The sequence below is a fragment of the Centroberyx gerrardi genome, chromosome 14 (assembly GCF_048128805.1).
Source record: "Centroberyx gerrardi isolate f3 chromosome 14, fCenGer3.hap1.cur.20231027, whole genome shotgun sequence".
NCBI lineage: Eukaryota > Metazoa > Chordata > Actinopteri > Beryciformes > Berycidae > Centroberyx > Centroberyx gerrardi.
The window spans coordinates 8,286,210-8,300,005 of NC_136010.1; the positions used below are offsets into that span (position 1 = coordinate 8,286,210).

At 47.1% G+C, this 13,796-nt stretch overlaps 1 protein-coding gene across 1 annotated transcript; it reads right to left on the minus strand.

Moving 5' to 3' along the window:
• Positions 1–1,828: 1,828 nt before the first annotated feature.
• Positions 1,829–13,796, minus strand: pdpn (podoplanin). Its single transcript, XM_071910176.2, has 4 exons — positions 13,410–13,796; positions 5,667–6,083; positions 4,956–5,064; positions 1,829–3,577 (listed from the first exon to the last, which is right to left on the minus strand). Exons 1-4 carry the CDS (start codon positions 13,471–13,473, stop codon positions 3,571–3,573), a joined length of 597 nt encoding a protein of 198 aa, XP_071766277.2. The 5' UTR covers positions 13,474–13,796; the 3' UTR covers positions 1,829–3,570.

Here is a 13,796-nt window from a genome sequence, read left to right on the forward strand (position 1 = left end):
GTTATACAATCTGTGCTTTCTTACCACTGCAGGGATTACTATATAAGGGATTATTATATGCTAAGTAAGCATTAACAGCTTTGCTACAAATAAAAATGATGACCAACTCAGACCACGGGTTTCATCAGTGCGGGATATCTCACAAACAGACAGTTCAGTTTCAGCTATAAGTGACCCAGCATTTCTGGTTGCTGCTGAACAAGCAAGCACATATTCTTATGATTAACCAAAATATACTGGTCTGGCATTATTTTGAGGGGAAATATATCGCCTTCTCCATCTGTCTGCTAGAGCTGAGCAGTTTCTAGTGCTGCTGTGCCTTCAGTCTTTCTTCAGTCACCTCTAGACGAGCAGAGAAAAGAGGAAGGCAACTTTTGAAAAAGTGGCTGAATGCCAAATAAACCCAGTCACACAGATTTATTTCACATGTACATACACAGGCACACACACACAAACTGTATACTCACAGATTGGTGTGCACACATGTACACACACACACACTGGGTTACACAATCAAATGAAAACACAAACATACACACAATGGACCACACAATCATATGCAAACATGCTGACACACTGAGCTCATATTTATGCCTGCACACTATGTAAGTAGGCAGTTATGCGAGTGTGGTAATTGCGTGATACAGGAATTGTACAGTACATGTTGTCTGTATGTGTATGTGCATGCTTTCAAGTGTGGGTTGCTGCGCCTGTGTGTGTATGGGTGGAACCGTGTGGCATGAAACTGACTGGGGCTCTCTCTGTGTATCATGTGACAGACTGCCACGGTGTGTCTTAATAGCTGCTTCTGTCCAATACACATCACCACAGAAAAAAAACTTGTCTTCTCGGACATTTTGTTGGAGCATGACGGTTATGATAGTTTTAGCATGTGTTCAGCTGCATGCTAGGCTTAGGGTTAGCGATTCGGGTGTGCGTGTGAGTATACATTTGTGTGTGTGTGTGTGTGTGTGTGTACATGATGAGGATGAGGTCCACACTGCTGGGCCCACCCAGGAAGTGACTCCACCCCGTAGCGATGTGCAGAATTCCCCCATCCTGAAGGAGAGAGAGAGAGAGAGAGAGAGAGAGAGAGAGAGAGAGAGAGAGAGAGAGGAGAGAGAGAGTGAAGTGCTGGCTATAGCAGCTTCACAGCCACGGCCCATAGCCTCTCCATCTGCCCCTCTCAAAAGACTCCATTGTTCCCAGCAGTCTGAAGTGAGAGAGTGAGCTAAAGAGGGTTATGAAGCTTGCCGGTGGGGCTGAGGCTGGGGTGGTGGGCGTTGGGCCGCTGCCTAAAACCACACGGAGGAGAGGGAGCCAGACACAGAGCATCTCTGTGCGACTCACAGCCTACTGTTGGAGCCTTGCCTCAGCTTAACAGCGCCTTATGAAAAAACTCCACAACATGACATAAAAAACACACCTAACTGTCAGAGGGCTCAACCGACTCAACGGTTCGAGGCCATATGGTCCTCCATATTTGGTGGTGTTTGTCTCCGTCCCGAAGAGGGGTGTTTTTTTGAAATTTTTTAGGCATTACTTGAATGGGCCAATCAGAGTGGGCAACTGGATGCTGCCCCTGTGGAAGCTTAGTAATGATGCATGAGAGTTTCACTTGGAAATAGAAAATAAGTGTCATGAGGATTTAGTGAGTCGAGGCTGAAGACGGTGCTACTCAAGAATGTGTTGACTTTTCGGCAGCGCCATGGAAACTAATCTAATTGATAGGCAATGGTGAGAACAATAAACCCATATGTAACAAATCTTTACAGACACATTTTCAAGCACAAAGAAAACGTACAAGTCAGTGAAATATTTTGTGGAGTGTTTTCACTTTTTTATTGAAACAGTATGAACAAAAACACTGCAATTAAATAAAAGGATTCAAACAAAACAGATGGCAAAAATTAAAGAGCTGATAATATGTGGCAAAGCAGAAGGGGGGAAACAAACAAATGTCGTTGCAAACGTTTGCAGTGTCTAAAGCCTATTCATTAAAACATTACATCACTCATTCAGTGCACATATTAAACTGAGTTCGTAAAGCAAGCGGAGCTAAGCTGAGACTTAATTATTTGTACACCCATTAATGACCACGTACAATAGCGAAAATAACAAATAAAACATATGGGCATTGCTGCCTAACACTGTGCACTAAAACTAAGTGCAACCATGAAATGTCATCCTGTGCATGCATTCTGGGGTTAGCTCAATTTAACGACTGTGTGGTTGTTTTGGTACTTTACCCTAATAATAACCCAAGTACTATGAAGACATTGTAAAGACAATGCTAGCACTGTGTGAGCTAACAACCACTGCCTGTGTACAAGCCTGTATATGGAACATGTTTTGGAGAAAAAGCCAGAAAGTCATCAAAAGCTGTTCTTTTGGAATGGGTGGCAGTTAAAAAGTACAGTCAATTCTCCTTAATGCACTTCAAAAGTTAAAATCCTCCTAACTACCTAGGGAATACCAGAGACAGTGGCACAAACCCTTCTGCTAAATTTCACAGATATGTATTAGCTTTTTATATGTCAGTGTTAAAGCGGGCAGAATGTCACGTTACTCTTGCAAATGAGGGTGCCTTTTTTTTTTTTTTTTCCTATTAGCCCCTCACTTGCCTTCAGAGCACATGAGTGTTATGTCAGAGCAACTTCTGCACACAGTGCTTCATACAGTTGGCCAACATATCGTTTTTTTTCTGTGGTGAGGGACTCATTGGCTACGTGTTAAAGTGAGAAAACGTTTTGGTTGGTGCTCAGGGGTGATTTAAAGGTCTGTTAGCCACGACAATAGCCAAAAGACTGCCTGTATTTACTGTGTATTCCATAATAATGAATGCAAGCGGATGCAACTGCAACATATGAAGAAAGTCTTTAGCTGTATACTATGTAGTCCCTTTGCATGTTATATACATCGTATGGAATTCATAACATTCTCTCCTGCTTCCCGTCCCGCTGCCGTTCTTTTTTCATTTCCTTTTATTTTGTACACTTTTTTCAATTTTTAGGTCCTTTTCACCAACTCCAATGCAAATCTCAGTCACCGCATGAGAGAGAAAGAGAGTTTTTTTTTTTTCCCTACCACAAGTCAGATAATCCCTTACTTCCCTCTCTTCTTTTTTTTTCTTTTTTTTTTTTTAACCAACGCATAAGAAAAGCCCTGAAATTCTTTGAGACATCCTGTGGCCACCTTGTTTTGTTCTGTCCGTGGGTTGTTGGTGTGTTGTGGGGGGGGGGGGGAGACAGAGCCTTTTGTATCAGCAGCTCCAGGGGGTCGGGGGGTGTCGGTTGGAGGTAAGGGGGGTGGGGAGGTGGGGGTGGGGGTGGGGGGTGAAGATGGTTGCACACCCACCCCTCTTCTCCATCTCTCTCACACACACACACACATACACACACACACACACACACACCTCCCTCCCCCTCGTTTTGGCAACAGTCCAGAGTCCCGGTTAGATTAGACTAATGCTGGTAGCATGCTTGTTTAATGACAGGAAATGACATCACAGTTCAGTAGTTCAGAATTTCCAGAACTTTGGGCGGTCTCCCTGCTTCACGGGCTTTTTCCTCAAGGGCTGCGGGAGAAAAGAGAGAAGAAGAAAGACTATCAGAGACTTGGCACAGAGGCAGGTGAACATCATGAGCGTCGAGGTGTAATCAGCTGTCAGTTGATGGTTGAAGAAGGGAAATTAAAATTAAAAATCTAGTTATCCAGTTATTGAAGGTTCAAATGATTCAAAGTTGAGTGACCGACAACAAAATGGGGAATCAAAAAAGATGGTTTGCAGCTTTGATTAAAAGGTTAAACATTTGGATCAAAACAACAGACGTTATCATCAGGTTTGGATAAGGGCTATGTGCTTTTCATCATTTTAATAAGGGAGACATTTCTTTAAAGCCAGGTTGCTTGGGAGTTGACAAGATTAGTTTTCTGAATACATTTTACCTTGTTTGAGTGTAGCTTAAAACTGAAAATGGCATGAGGTGGAATTAACCTTTTCAAAATGGACCGACAACAAAAGAAAGACTCTTAGCATTAGTTCCCGGGATGAAAATCACACAGAAGTCGACGACTTTGTGTTGTTGCTCCTTGTGGCTGTTGAGATAGGTTTGGATCAAATCGAGCTGATGATGTGAGGCCAATCTGCTCGGTGACCATTCGTCACACGGACAGACAGAGTCAATACAGAAGGCTTTTGACTGATTTGAAGCTAATTAGAAGGCCAAATAGAGCAACTTGTCAGACTGAATGGACAATGGCTTTTCCTCATAGGGCCATGAGACTGCGTGTCAGTCAAAGGAGCAACAAGCACCAAGCTTGTCAGGGTTTATTTTTTTTCTTTGCAACAGACGGCTGTTATGCGTCTGAATTTAGACCACGGTGGGCGAGGGGTTAAAACGATTAGCTGGGTAAAACAGTCAAATAGAGAAAATTACAGAAACCAAGACGCTCTCTTTTTTCGCAGGCTTTTTGTTCTTGGCAGACCTGTGACACAGAAAACGTTCCCCATTAGTGAGACATGCAGCTCATCCAACAACATGACAGTATCGTCAGAGGGGAGGGTGCGGTGCGTGGGAATACTGTCAATCGGACGGGACCTCTATTATTCCGGCATGTTCAGCACTGGAGACCAATTATGGTCTAAATGCTACGCAGTTTGTGTTGGGCAGGAGAGTTCATCTTATCACGGCAAACAGCATTCTCCTCAACACCCATTACATCACCGCTTGTGTTATTTCAGGTATTTCATCATAGAACATGTCAGTGACTAAATGTTCATGCATTTTGACTCCATATATAGAGGAAGTCAGCGGTGATGATGACTCACGGCACAATATTACACCACAATAGATCATGCTATTATCCCACTTGCTGGATGCACGACATTACATGAGTGTGTGTGTGTGTGTATGTGTGTCCATGTGTATCCGGAGGGGAGGTGAGATACTTACGAGTATTTGCCCATCCTCCTCACCACAGCAATCACCACGGCGATAACGATGATCACTGCCACCAACGCGCCAATCACGATGCCCACTACCTGGCCAGAAGTCAGGCCCTCTGTGGAACAGACAGACAACAGTTGGTCCACAAGACTGAAGACAAAAAGGCCAAAGATGATAATCAATCACTTTTATAGAGCTGCATGCCTCAAAGTTGCTGCATTGTATTTTTGTATATTATCATCTTTTTTTATCTTATGATGTAAACTCCAGTAGGAGCTACAAGGGTGGGAGGTTAAAGAATATGGAGGTAAAAAAGTTTTGTTATGCCTGATCTGTTTTGCTATACAGGTGTACACTTTTCTATACCTGAAGAAAAAGGTTTAAAAAAAAAAACAGTTTCTATGCTGGTGAAGACACTTTAGTTTCCCCTTTAGAGATTAATCAAGCCAGCTATCTATCAATCTATCAATCTATCTATCTATCTATGAGAAGATGGATGGGCTGAGAGAGAGAGAGCGAGAGAGAGAGAGAGAGAGAGAGAGAGAGAGAAGCCTATGAAACCTTTTCCTGCACAGCCAAACACAATTCACTTCCAATTTAGATTCATAGAGCTTCAGCTACTCTATCACATCATTTCAATCAATACCAATAACTGAATTCAAACTGACCTCTATTAGCCTACACTACCCCTCAGCCTCCATCCCACATGTTCCTCACCCTCTGCGCCGTCTTCAACGACCACCTCTTCACCCGTCTCTGCCTCCACGGCTCCCGTCTCCTCCGGTTGGGCCTCAGCCTCCTCGGGGGCAGCGGGGGCCTCGGTCACCGCAGCGGGAGCCTCCGTGGCGGCGGCGGCGGGTTCTTCCTCGACCGCCGGTGCGTCGGTCGCGGCGGCCGGGGCCTCGGTCGCGGCGGCGGTCTCCTCGGGGGCGGCCTGAGCGGCTTCGGTGGCGGCGGGCGCCTCCTCCGCGGGGGCTTCTGTCACGACTTCTTCGGGGAGAGCCTCGGGTTCGGCAGGAGGAGCCCCGGTGACCACGGTGTCGTCCACTTTCAGGGCCTCGGTGGCCTCTGGGGCGGCTTCTGTCCCGGGGGCGGCGGTCGCCAAATCCAGTTCTGTAGGGAGTTCTGTTGGGCCTAGGGGGGGCAAAGAGTAGAGAGGTTAGGGATGGATGGATGGATGGATGGATGGATAGATAGATAGATAGATAGATAGATAGATAGATAGATAAATAGATAGATAGATAGATAGATAGATACGCCAAAAGTTTATTTTTACTATTTTCCACATTTCAGACATCAAAACTATGAAATAACACAAATGGAATTATGCAGTGACCAAAAAAGTGTTAAACAAATCAAAACTATCTTATATTTTAGATTCTTTAAAGTAGCCGCCCTTTGCCTTGATGGAAAGTCAAAGGCTTTGGAAAGAAATTCATACATAGGCATCAACTTCACTATTTATATTTGTCTAAGAAACAAATTTCATTTAAGCGTAAGCCTTTAGATCAAAATGGCTTTAAGATAATGAAAAACATACTAGGCTACATTCAGTCAGATGTGTCCAAACTTGTAGGCCTACATTCATATATACTTTTGAGTAATGAATAATTATGTCACAGTGAAAAAAAGTGCAATGTGCTTATGCAAATTCCTGCCACTTGGACATGGATGAGACTTAGTAACAGGAGAGAATGGAAATCGAGGCGGAAAGTCCCTCAATCTGCCGGGATGGGTGAGAAAAGTCAAAATGAACATGGCAAATATTCACATTCCTCCCTGACATCATGTCTTCCCTGAGCTTGTCTCTCTTCTCTGTCACACTCTCTCATTACCCTGTTTGATCATGATGGCTGCCACCCCTCCTCCTCCTCCTCCTCCTTCTTCTTCTCCTCCTCCTCCTTCTCTTACTACACTCCTCCCATCATCCGCCCATAGCTACCGTGACAACAAGGCCACCACACCCTGTGACTGAATAAACGTACATCTTCCCTCCATTCCTCCATCCCTCCACCCACTGCACCCCTCCATCCTGTCTTTAGGGCTTCGTGTTTGCGCACTCGCATGCCACATCCTCTGCCTCATTTCCTGTGGAGGGAGGACCGCCATACAGCAGTCAGTGGATGAGGAGAGCGCAGGAAGGCTTGTTAACCCCTCGGCCGTTAAGCACGTACAGACACTAAAGGGTGTGTGGGGGTGGGACAACAATGCCTGTTTGTGTGAGAAACACCACAACTGGGTGATCAGCAGTTTTACAAGACAATCTAAGGAAGAGTTCCTAAATCTTCTCTAAGGAGGTGGGAGTTTGTTGATAAGGTGGCCAGGCCTACTAGAAAAACACCTTGAGGAATGTCAGCTTCTGGAAGCATCTCAGGCGGTTGCAACCATCACTTTTGGAAATGTTTTTGCCTTTATTTATCATCCCTGAGTGGTATCTTTTTTGAATGATGTCTACATTTAAAGGCTTTGAGCTTATAGGAGACCGCCTGTGCTTGCAGTGCAACGGAGGCTTCCATTTTGTATTCAGCAACTGCATGAAGACATGTATTTATCCTTGTGTCTTTCATCGAGGCTTGGACTATGAAGCGGCCTGGGTTGAACCTAATCATTTCCCCTCTAATAACCAAAGCGTCATCTCCCCATGCTCAACATCCTCCTAGCCACAACTAAAAGCTTAGCCTGGACAGCGCTGCTTCAAAATGAAGGAGGTAGATTTCAGTGTGGCACTAAAATTATGGTCTACGGTTAACTTTCCACTGACAAGATGTTGGCCTGAAATTGCTTCATCTCCCCAGAAAAAAAAAGAAAAAAAAAAAAAAAAAAAGCCCTTCTCTAGCTTTCAAATGCGCTGCTCCCTCTAAACCTCCCCGCTCACTGCAGGCACGAGGAACGAGCGCTCTTCTAAACATAGCAGCTGACATCATGCTCTCTCCATCTCCGTTTTCTCCAATTGTTCTAAATACTTGAAATAATAGAGAATGCTTTACAGGGGTAAAAATAACTCTGAATGGCTCGACTTGTCTGACATCCAGTGCGGTTATTCCTAGTCGTGCGATGGCTAGCCTGTTCATTAGCAACAGGCGGTGTAAATATAACAAAACATTTGTTCCCACTGCGGCAGAGTATTGAAGGGGGTTTTGAACTGCGACTCAGACTATTTGTTTGAAATGCCTGCGAGCGATGATAAAGCGGTCTGTGCTTCAGAGAGAATGGCCTTGCGCTATGTGTATTCACCCCCCCACCCCCACCCCACCCCACCCCCGCTAACAATTGGTTCATTATGTGTACAGCTCCTACAATTAGCTCTAAGTAGTATTTCCTTCCCACTGCGCTGACTATCCTGGGTTAATACAGCTGCATTAGTGAGTAAGAGAGTGAGATTGCTGCGCTCTGTCTCTACCTCTCTCTCTCTCTCTCTCTCTCTCAGCGTCTTTGCATCCACCACACCCCTCTTTCTCTTCCACTTCTCCTTTTTAACCTCCCCTCCCTACATCCCCTCTCCTCCTCTCTCTCTCTCTCTCTCTCTCTCTCTCTCGCTCTTTTTCATCTACCTCTTCCCCGTCTTCCTCTCCCTGACCCTGCCACTCCCTGAGGTTCGGCTTGTTGCTGCCGAAACCTTAGAGAATGCTGTATCCCTGGAGAGAGAGAGAGAAAGAGAGAGAGAGAGAGGAGGGGGGAGAGAGAGAGAGAGAGAGAGAGAGAGAGAGAGAGAGAGAGTGGAGGGGAGCTCCGAGGGAACGGTATGTTTCTAAACTGAAAAGCCGGGCAGCAGCCCCCCGTCCCTTCTCTTCTGCTGCTTGACTCACTCTCTTTCCTCGTGAGCGCGGGCCTGTCCTCCAGCCTGTCTCCCATTTACTATCCCATGTTAGATATGAAGGAGAGTTAGTATGTATGTGTGTGTAATAATAATGTGACACTGTTAATCCCCAGGGAGGGTCAGCTGCAGAACAGCACCCCAGGAGCTGGTAGGGCTTGAGTCTGGGTCAGCCGGTTGAAGGACAGTCTCTCTCGCTGCTAAATGCCTGGTTCCTGCTTTCTGGGTGGCTGGACGCATGTGAGCTCCTCGCGTTTCTAATGATGACCGCACTACTTCGGGGGTTCTGTAGAAAACCTCAGGTCTCCACTAACCCCGCCAACAAGAAAAAAACCAAAACAAAACCCCACCGGAATCAGGAAGCGGTTCCAGTTCCTCTGAGGCACGTTTACGTAACTGCGGCGCTGTCCGCGTTGTTTCAAATTTTAGGTGGTGCGCTCAGGTCATTTTGACCGCGATTATGTCATTTTGACCACACACACACTCCGTCGCGTCCAACTCCATGTGAAACACAAACCAGACCTAAACCATCCTGCCAATCATTGTGGGTTAGCAAGTGCGTGTGCGCCTGCAAGTACATGCTTCATGTTTTTATCTCAGCTACCGACTGGGCATTAAAAATCTGTCTCATTATAATACTAAGAAGAGTCATAAGTTTAATAGTCATAAGAATAAACCTAAACTGTGTAGCACAAACAAAGTTGCAAAGTGCTTTACCAACAATCAAACAATTATAACAAAAGGAATAAGGGCATTAAGACAAAGCAAAGAAAAGCCAGATGTGGATTAAAAACAGGGTTACAGAACAAATCCGGTAAATACAACTAGAGCAAAACTGGTGATGATATAAACGATATGAAACCCTGTTTGTAAAAAAAATGTGTTTTGAGAAGTGATTTAAAGGATTACAGTGATTGTGACCCTGATTGACACTGGCTCCAAACTTTCCCTCAAAATAAGCTCCTTGGGGAGGGATGTAGGGACGAAGGGAGGGAGCGAGGGAGGGAGGGGAGAGGTGGACTGTTGAAGGCATGCATACAGGCAAAGGGCTGAGTGAAAAGTGAGAGAAGTGGTAAAGGAATACGGCAAATGGCTGGGAGAGGTGGAGGCACCCGTATGGGGTTTGAATCCTGCCTGGCAGAAAGTAAGGAGGGACAGAGTAAGAGAGAGAGAGAGAGAGGGAGGGAGGGAGGGAGGGAGGGAGGGAGGGACAGAAAGATATAGTGTGAGAAAGAAAGGGAGGGAGTAGTAGGATACATACATCACTATCACAATCAGCTGTCACTGAGGCTCCCCATTTGTGTGTGTGTATATATGGTGTGTGTGTGTGTGCATATATACACACATGGCATGTGTGAGTGTTACGAATTTGCTGTCCCATGTAGAAGGGAGAGGGCCCATCCAGACAGTGTGAGGGAGTGTGAGCGTGTCCGCCCGTCCGAGCCCAAGAATGTTTTCTCGGCGCTGGGGGCGGGGGCAAAAAGAGAGATAGGCGCCCTGCCCATCTCGCCGCACTATGGCAGGACGCGGCCCGGCCCGGCCCGGCCCGGCCCGGCCCGGCCCCTCCTCCCCCCGCTCACCCGCAGCAGTCTGCTGTGGAGATATCGGGGCGTGCCTCGCGCAGCACAACTCTTGGGAGTTTGAGTAGGAGAGGCCCAGATAGACCGGAGCGGAGTATTCTCAGCCGACTCTTATCACAGACACAACACAATGAGCGTCCACATACATTCAGGAACTGATCCCCCCCCCTCCTCCTGGTCTAACAGAGATACAGGGACATGCAGCATTCCCCATCTGGACTCTATCACTGGAGGCAGACGTTGGCACCGGGCCTAAATCAAACAACAGATCAAGTGGACCTTTAATCTCTGACAAAGGGATACAGCACCAGCGGCTCAGATTCATTCCTAAAACGTAATGAATCAGAGCGGGAATGACACGAAATGTATCCACTGATCTAGAAATGACAAAATAAATAGATCTTTTCCTCACGCTTCAGCTTCATACTAAGCTTTCCTCCTCCGCTAAGAACGCCGCTAAACAAATAAACCCCCCCAGATAAAAGCAATACCCCTGATCTCCAGCAGTCTATCAAGCGAGCCTCTTAATGTATTTTTAATCTCGCGGACCTTCAAATCCAACTCCCACATCATAAAACACCCTCCCAGTTGTGTAAGTGTTCCTTAGTCAGCGTCTCTCTCTTTTTTTCTTTTTCTTTTTTCCTACTTTCTCTTGCGCCATGTCTCACCCTGCGGCATACGTAGGTGCTAGAGACGTGAGACATTCGTGTTGGTACTGACAGAGGAGACACAAAACTCCTCAGGGAGATTCGGGGCCGCGCCGCGCTACTTCAGCCGTGTTGCTGGAGTGCCGCTCTCATGTAATAGAGAGAGACTGAATTAGCCTCTTGTCAAGTGCCTGCCGCTCCAAAAAACCCTACTACAGCCCAGTCTCTTCTGGGCTTGGTCTACACACACACACACACACACACACACACACACACACACACGCACTCCCAGCTAAAATGGCCTCCGCCTCCTCCCCATAAACAGATGTTTCTTTCTCCTCACGGAAATTTTTGGAAGTATGACTGAGCGTTTTTTTGTGTTTTTTTTTTTCAAAGTGAGACTCGGCTGACGTGAGAAGCGCTCGTTCCTCACAGTCCCTTTTTACCGGCAGAGGCTTTTGGCGGCATGTGTCTCATATTTGGAGTATGAGCGCAACATTTGAGTCATTTTTACAAGTGGGCACGGACAGAGGGCATTGACCTCTCTCCTCGGCGGCCAGATGTGCCGGGGATGTTAAAGACCCAGAGAGGCAGACAAAACTCATTAAGAAGCAGAGCAGGCTTGGGGGGGGTGCTGGGGTGGAGGTGGAGGTTTTTACAGGATGCATGGGGTTTGCTAGTTAAGTGGGCAGGGGTGAGGGAGTCAAACAGCTGAGGAAGGGTCTGTTTTATTGCCTTTGTTTCCCCTTCTCTGTGGAAATAGCACCGAGAGCGCCGAGTTGAGAATCTTTTTGAGAGTTTGAAGAGTTGTTTTTTTGTTTTTCTGAGCAAACCTCCATGGAAATGAGCGGGGCACGTCGTCTCAGACCGGTAAAGGTTGCCGTTTAAAAATAGACCCAGCCCCTATCAGCCGCCCCCGACTCCCCCCCACCCCCACCCCCCCTCTTCTCTCTCCACCAACACTATCCCCACTGGGTCTGGACTCATCAAGTTGGAAAAGGGGAAGAGAGGAGGGGGGGCAGAGGGTTGGAGAGGGGCGGTGGAGTGGTAAGGGATAGGGGGGGAGAAGAGGGAACGGGACGGGAGGGGGGGGGGGATTTGTTAGGTGGTAAAGCTTGATACCCCGCCAAAGATGGGTAAACGGGGTAGGGTGGCGCGCCACGCGGTCTAACAACATGCGGGTAAATGAGGGTGGGGCACCTCTTTAAACTCCTCACGTACCGGGTGTTCTCTCTCTCTCTCTGTCTCTCTCTCTTTCCCTCTCTCTCCCTCCGCTCTCATCCATATGACCCTCTTAAATATAGAGCTTCTCTCTATTAATACTCACACGCAAACCAGCCCTGCCCTGCCCTGCAGTTCCCTCGGGCTTCAGCCCCGCCACACCCCCCCCCCCGCCCCCCCCGTGCCTTTCTGCTTCCCTTGGGCTGAGACGACTGACCGAGGCAAAGGAAGGAAGCAGAAAGAAAGAAAGAAAGAAAGAAAGAAGAGACACATGGAGCGCACAAGAGAGAAAGAGAGACAAGAGAGATATAAAGAGAAAGCAAGAGGAAGAGGCAGAGAGAAACTGTAGAGAGAGAGAGGAGAGAGAGAGGAGAGAGAATCAGGGGTAAACTGAGAGGGAGCAGGGGATAAGCTTTAGGATAAATGTGTACGGTGTGTATTACAGTTTACACCCCCCCCCCGCACCCCACCCCACCCCCCCTCCCCTCCCGCCCTGTGTGTGAGCACTGTTTTGGGCGCCTTCCAGAGGATATTCCTTCTTTCTCCTCTTGCCAGTGCCAAGAATTTACGTGCACGAGGCGGCAGAGCTCTCGCTATTACATCACATTCTCCCTCGTGTCTCCAAATCAAACTTTTCCTCCCGTCCCGGGGCTCGGGGAGTGTAGCGACAGTGTGAAAAAGAAAGAGAGAGAGAGAGAGAGAGAGAGAGAAAGGCAGAGAGGGAAAGGGAGAGGGAGGGTAAACTGTTAAAATCGACACAGACTATCCACTCGAGTCGCCCCCCTCCTCTTTGTTAAATTAACACCTTCACCCAAAGTTTTGTTTTTCCATCGGGGCGCTGCCAGAAGTGATTCTCAACTAAGGTGGAACAAATGGGACACAGCCAGCGGTTGTTAGAAGAAGTTATCACCGATGAATTAAAAAGCAATACATTTCTTTATGAGGTGGAAGAAAAACGAACATAAAAAAAAATTAAAAGAAACCAAATTAACAAGTTAATGTGTTGACAAATTCATCAGAAACCTACTTTCCCATCTGAAACCAACCTCCAGAGTGTGTTGTTTTAAAGTGAACATGGTGTAAGCCAGACAAAGAGTGTGTTAGAGCGGAGTGGGCGGATGGAGACGGAGGCAGAGAGGGGACACGGTGTGCTAGCAGCAGGACGGGGACAGCAGGCAGCAGGAGAGAGGTGACTTACTTGCATGTGTGAAGGAGCAGAACGGGCCAACCAGGGCCAACAGGAGCAGCAGCTGAACTTTCATTGCGGTGATAACTTAAGTCTTCTCCTCCAGTCACAATGTTTAGAGACCCCTCAGGGCAAAGAGCAAGACACCAGAGCCCTCGCACACGCGCCACACACACGCACCGGCCTCTCCGGAGGGGAAGGGTGAAAGACCAAAAAGGTCAAGAATAAAAAATAAAAGTCTTCAGAGAAGTTGGATGAGCTGAGGTTTGAGGTCCTTCTGTGACTTGTTCTGTTTTGAGTTGAAGACAAAGGGGTCGACTAGCCAAACCGGGGTTTGGTCGTTCCTGGAGCTGAAGAGGGAGGAAAAGAGCAGTGGAAGGATGTTGAGAGGAGAGAAGA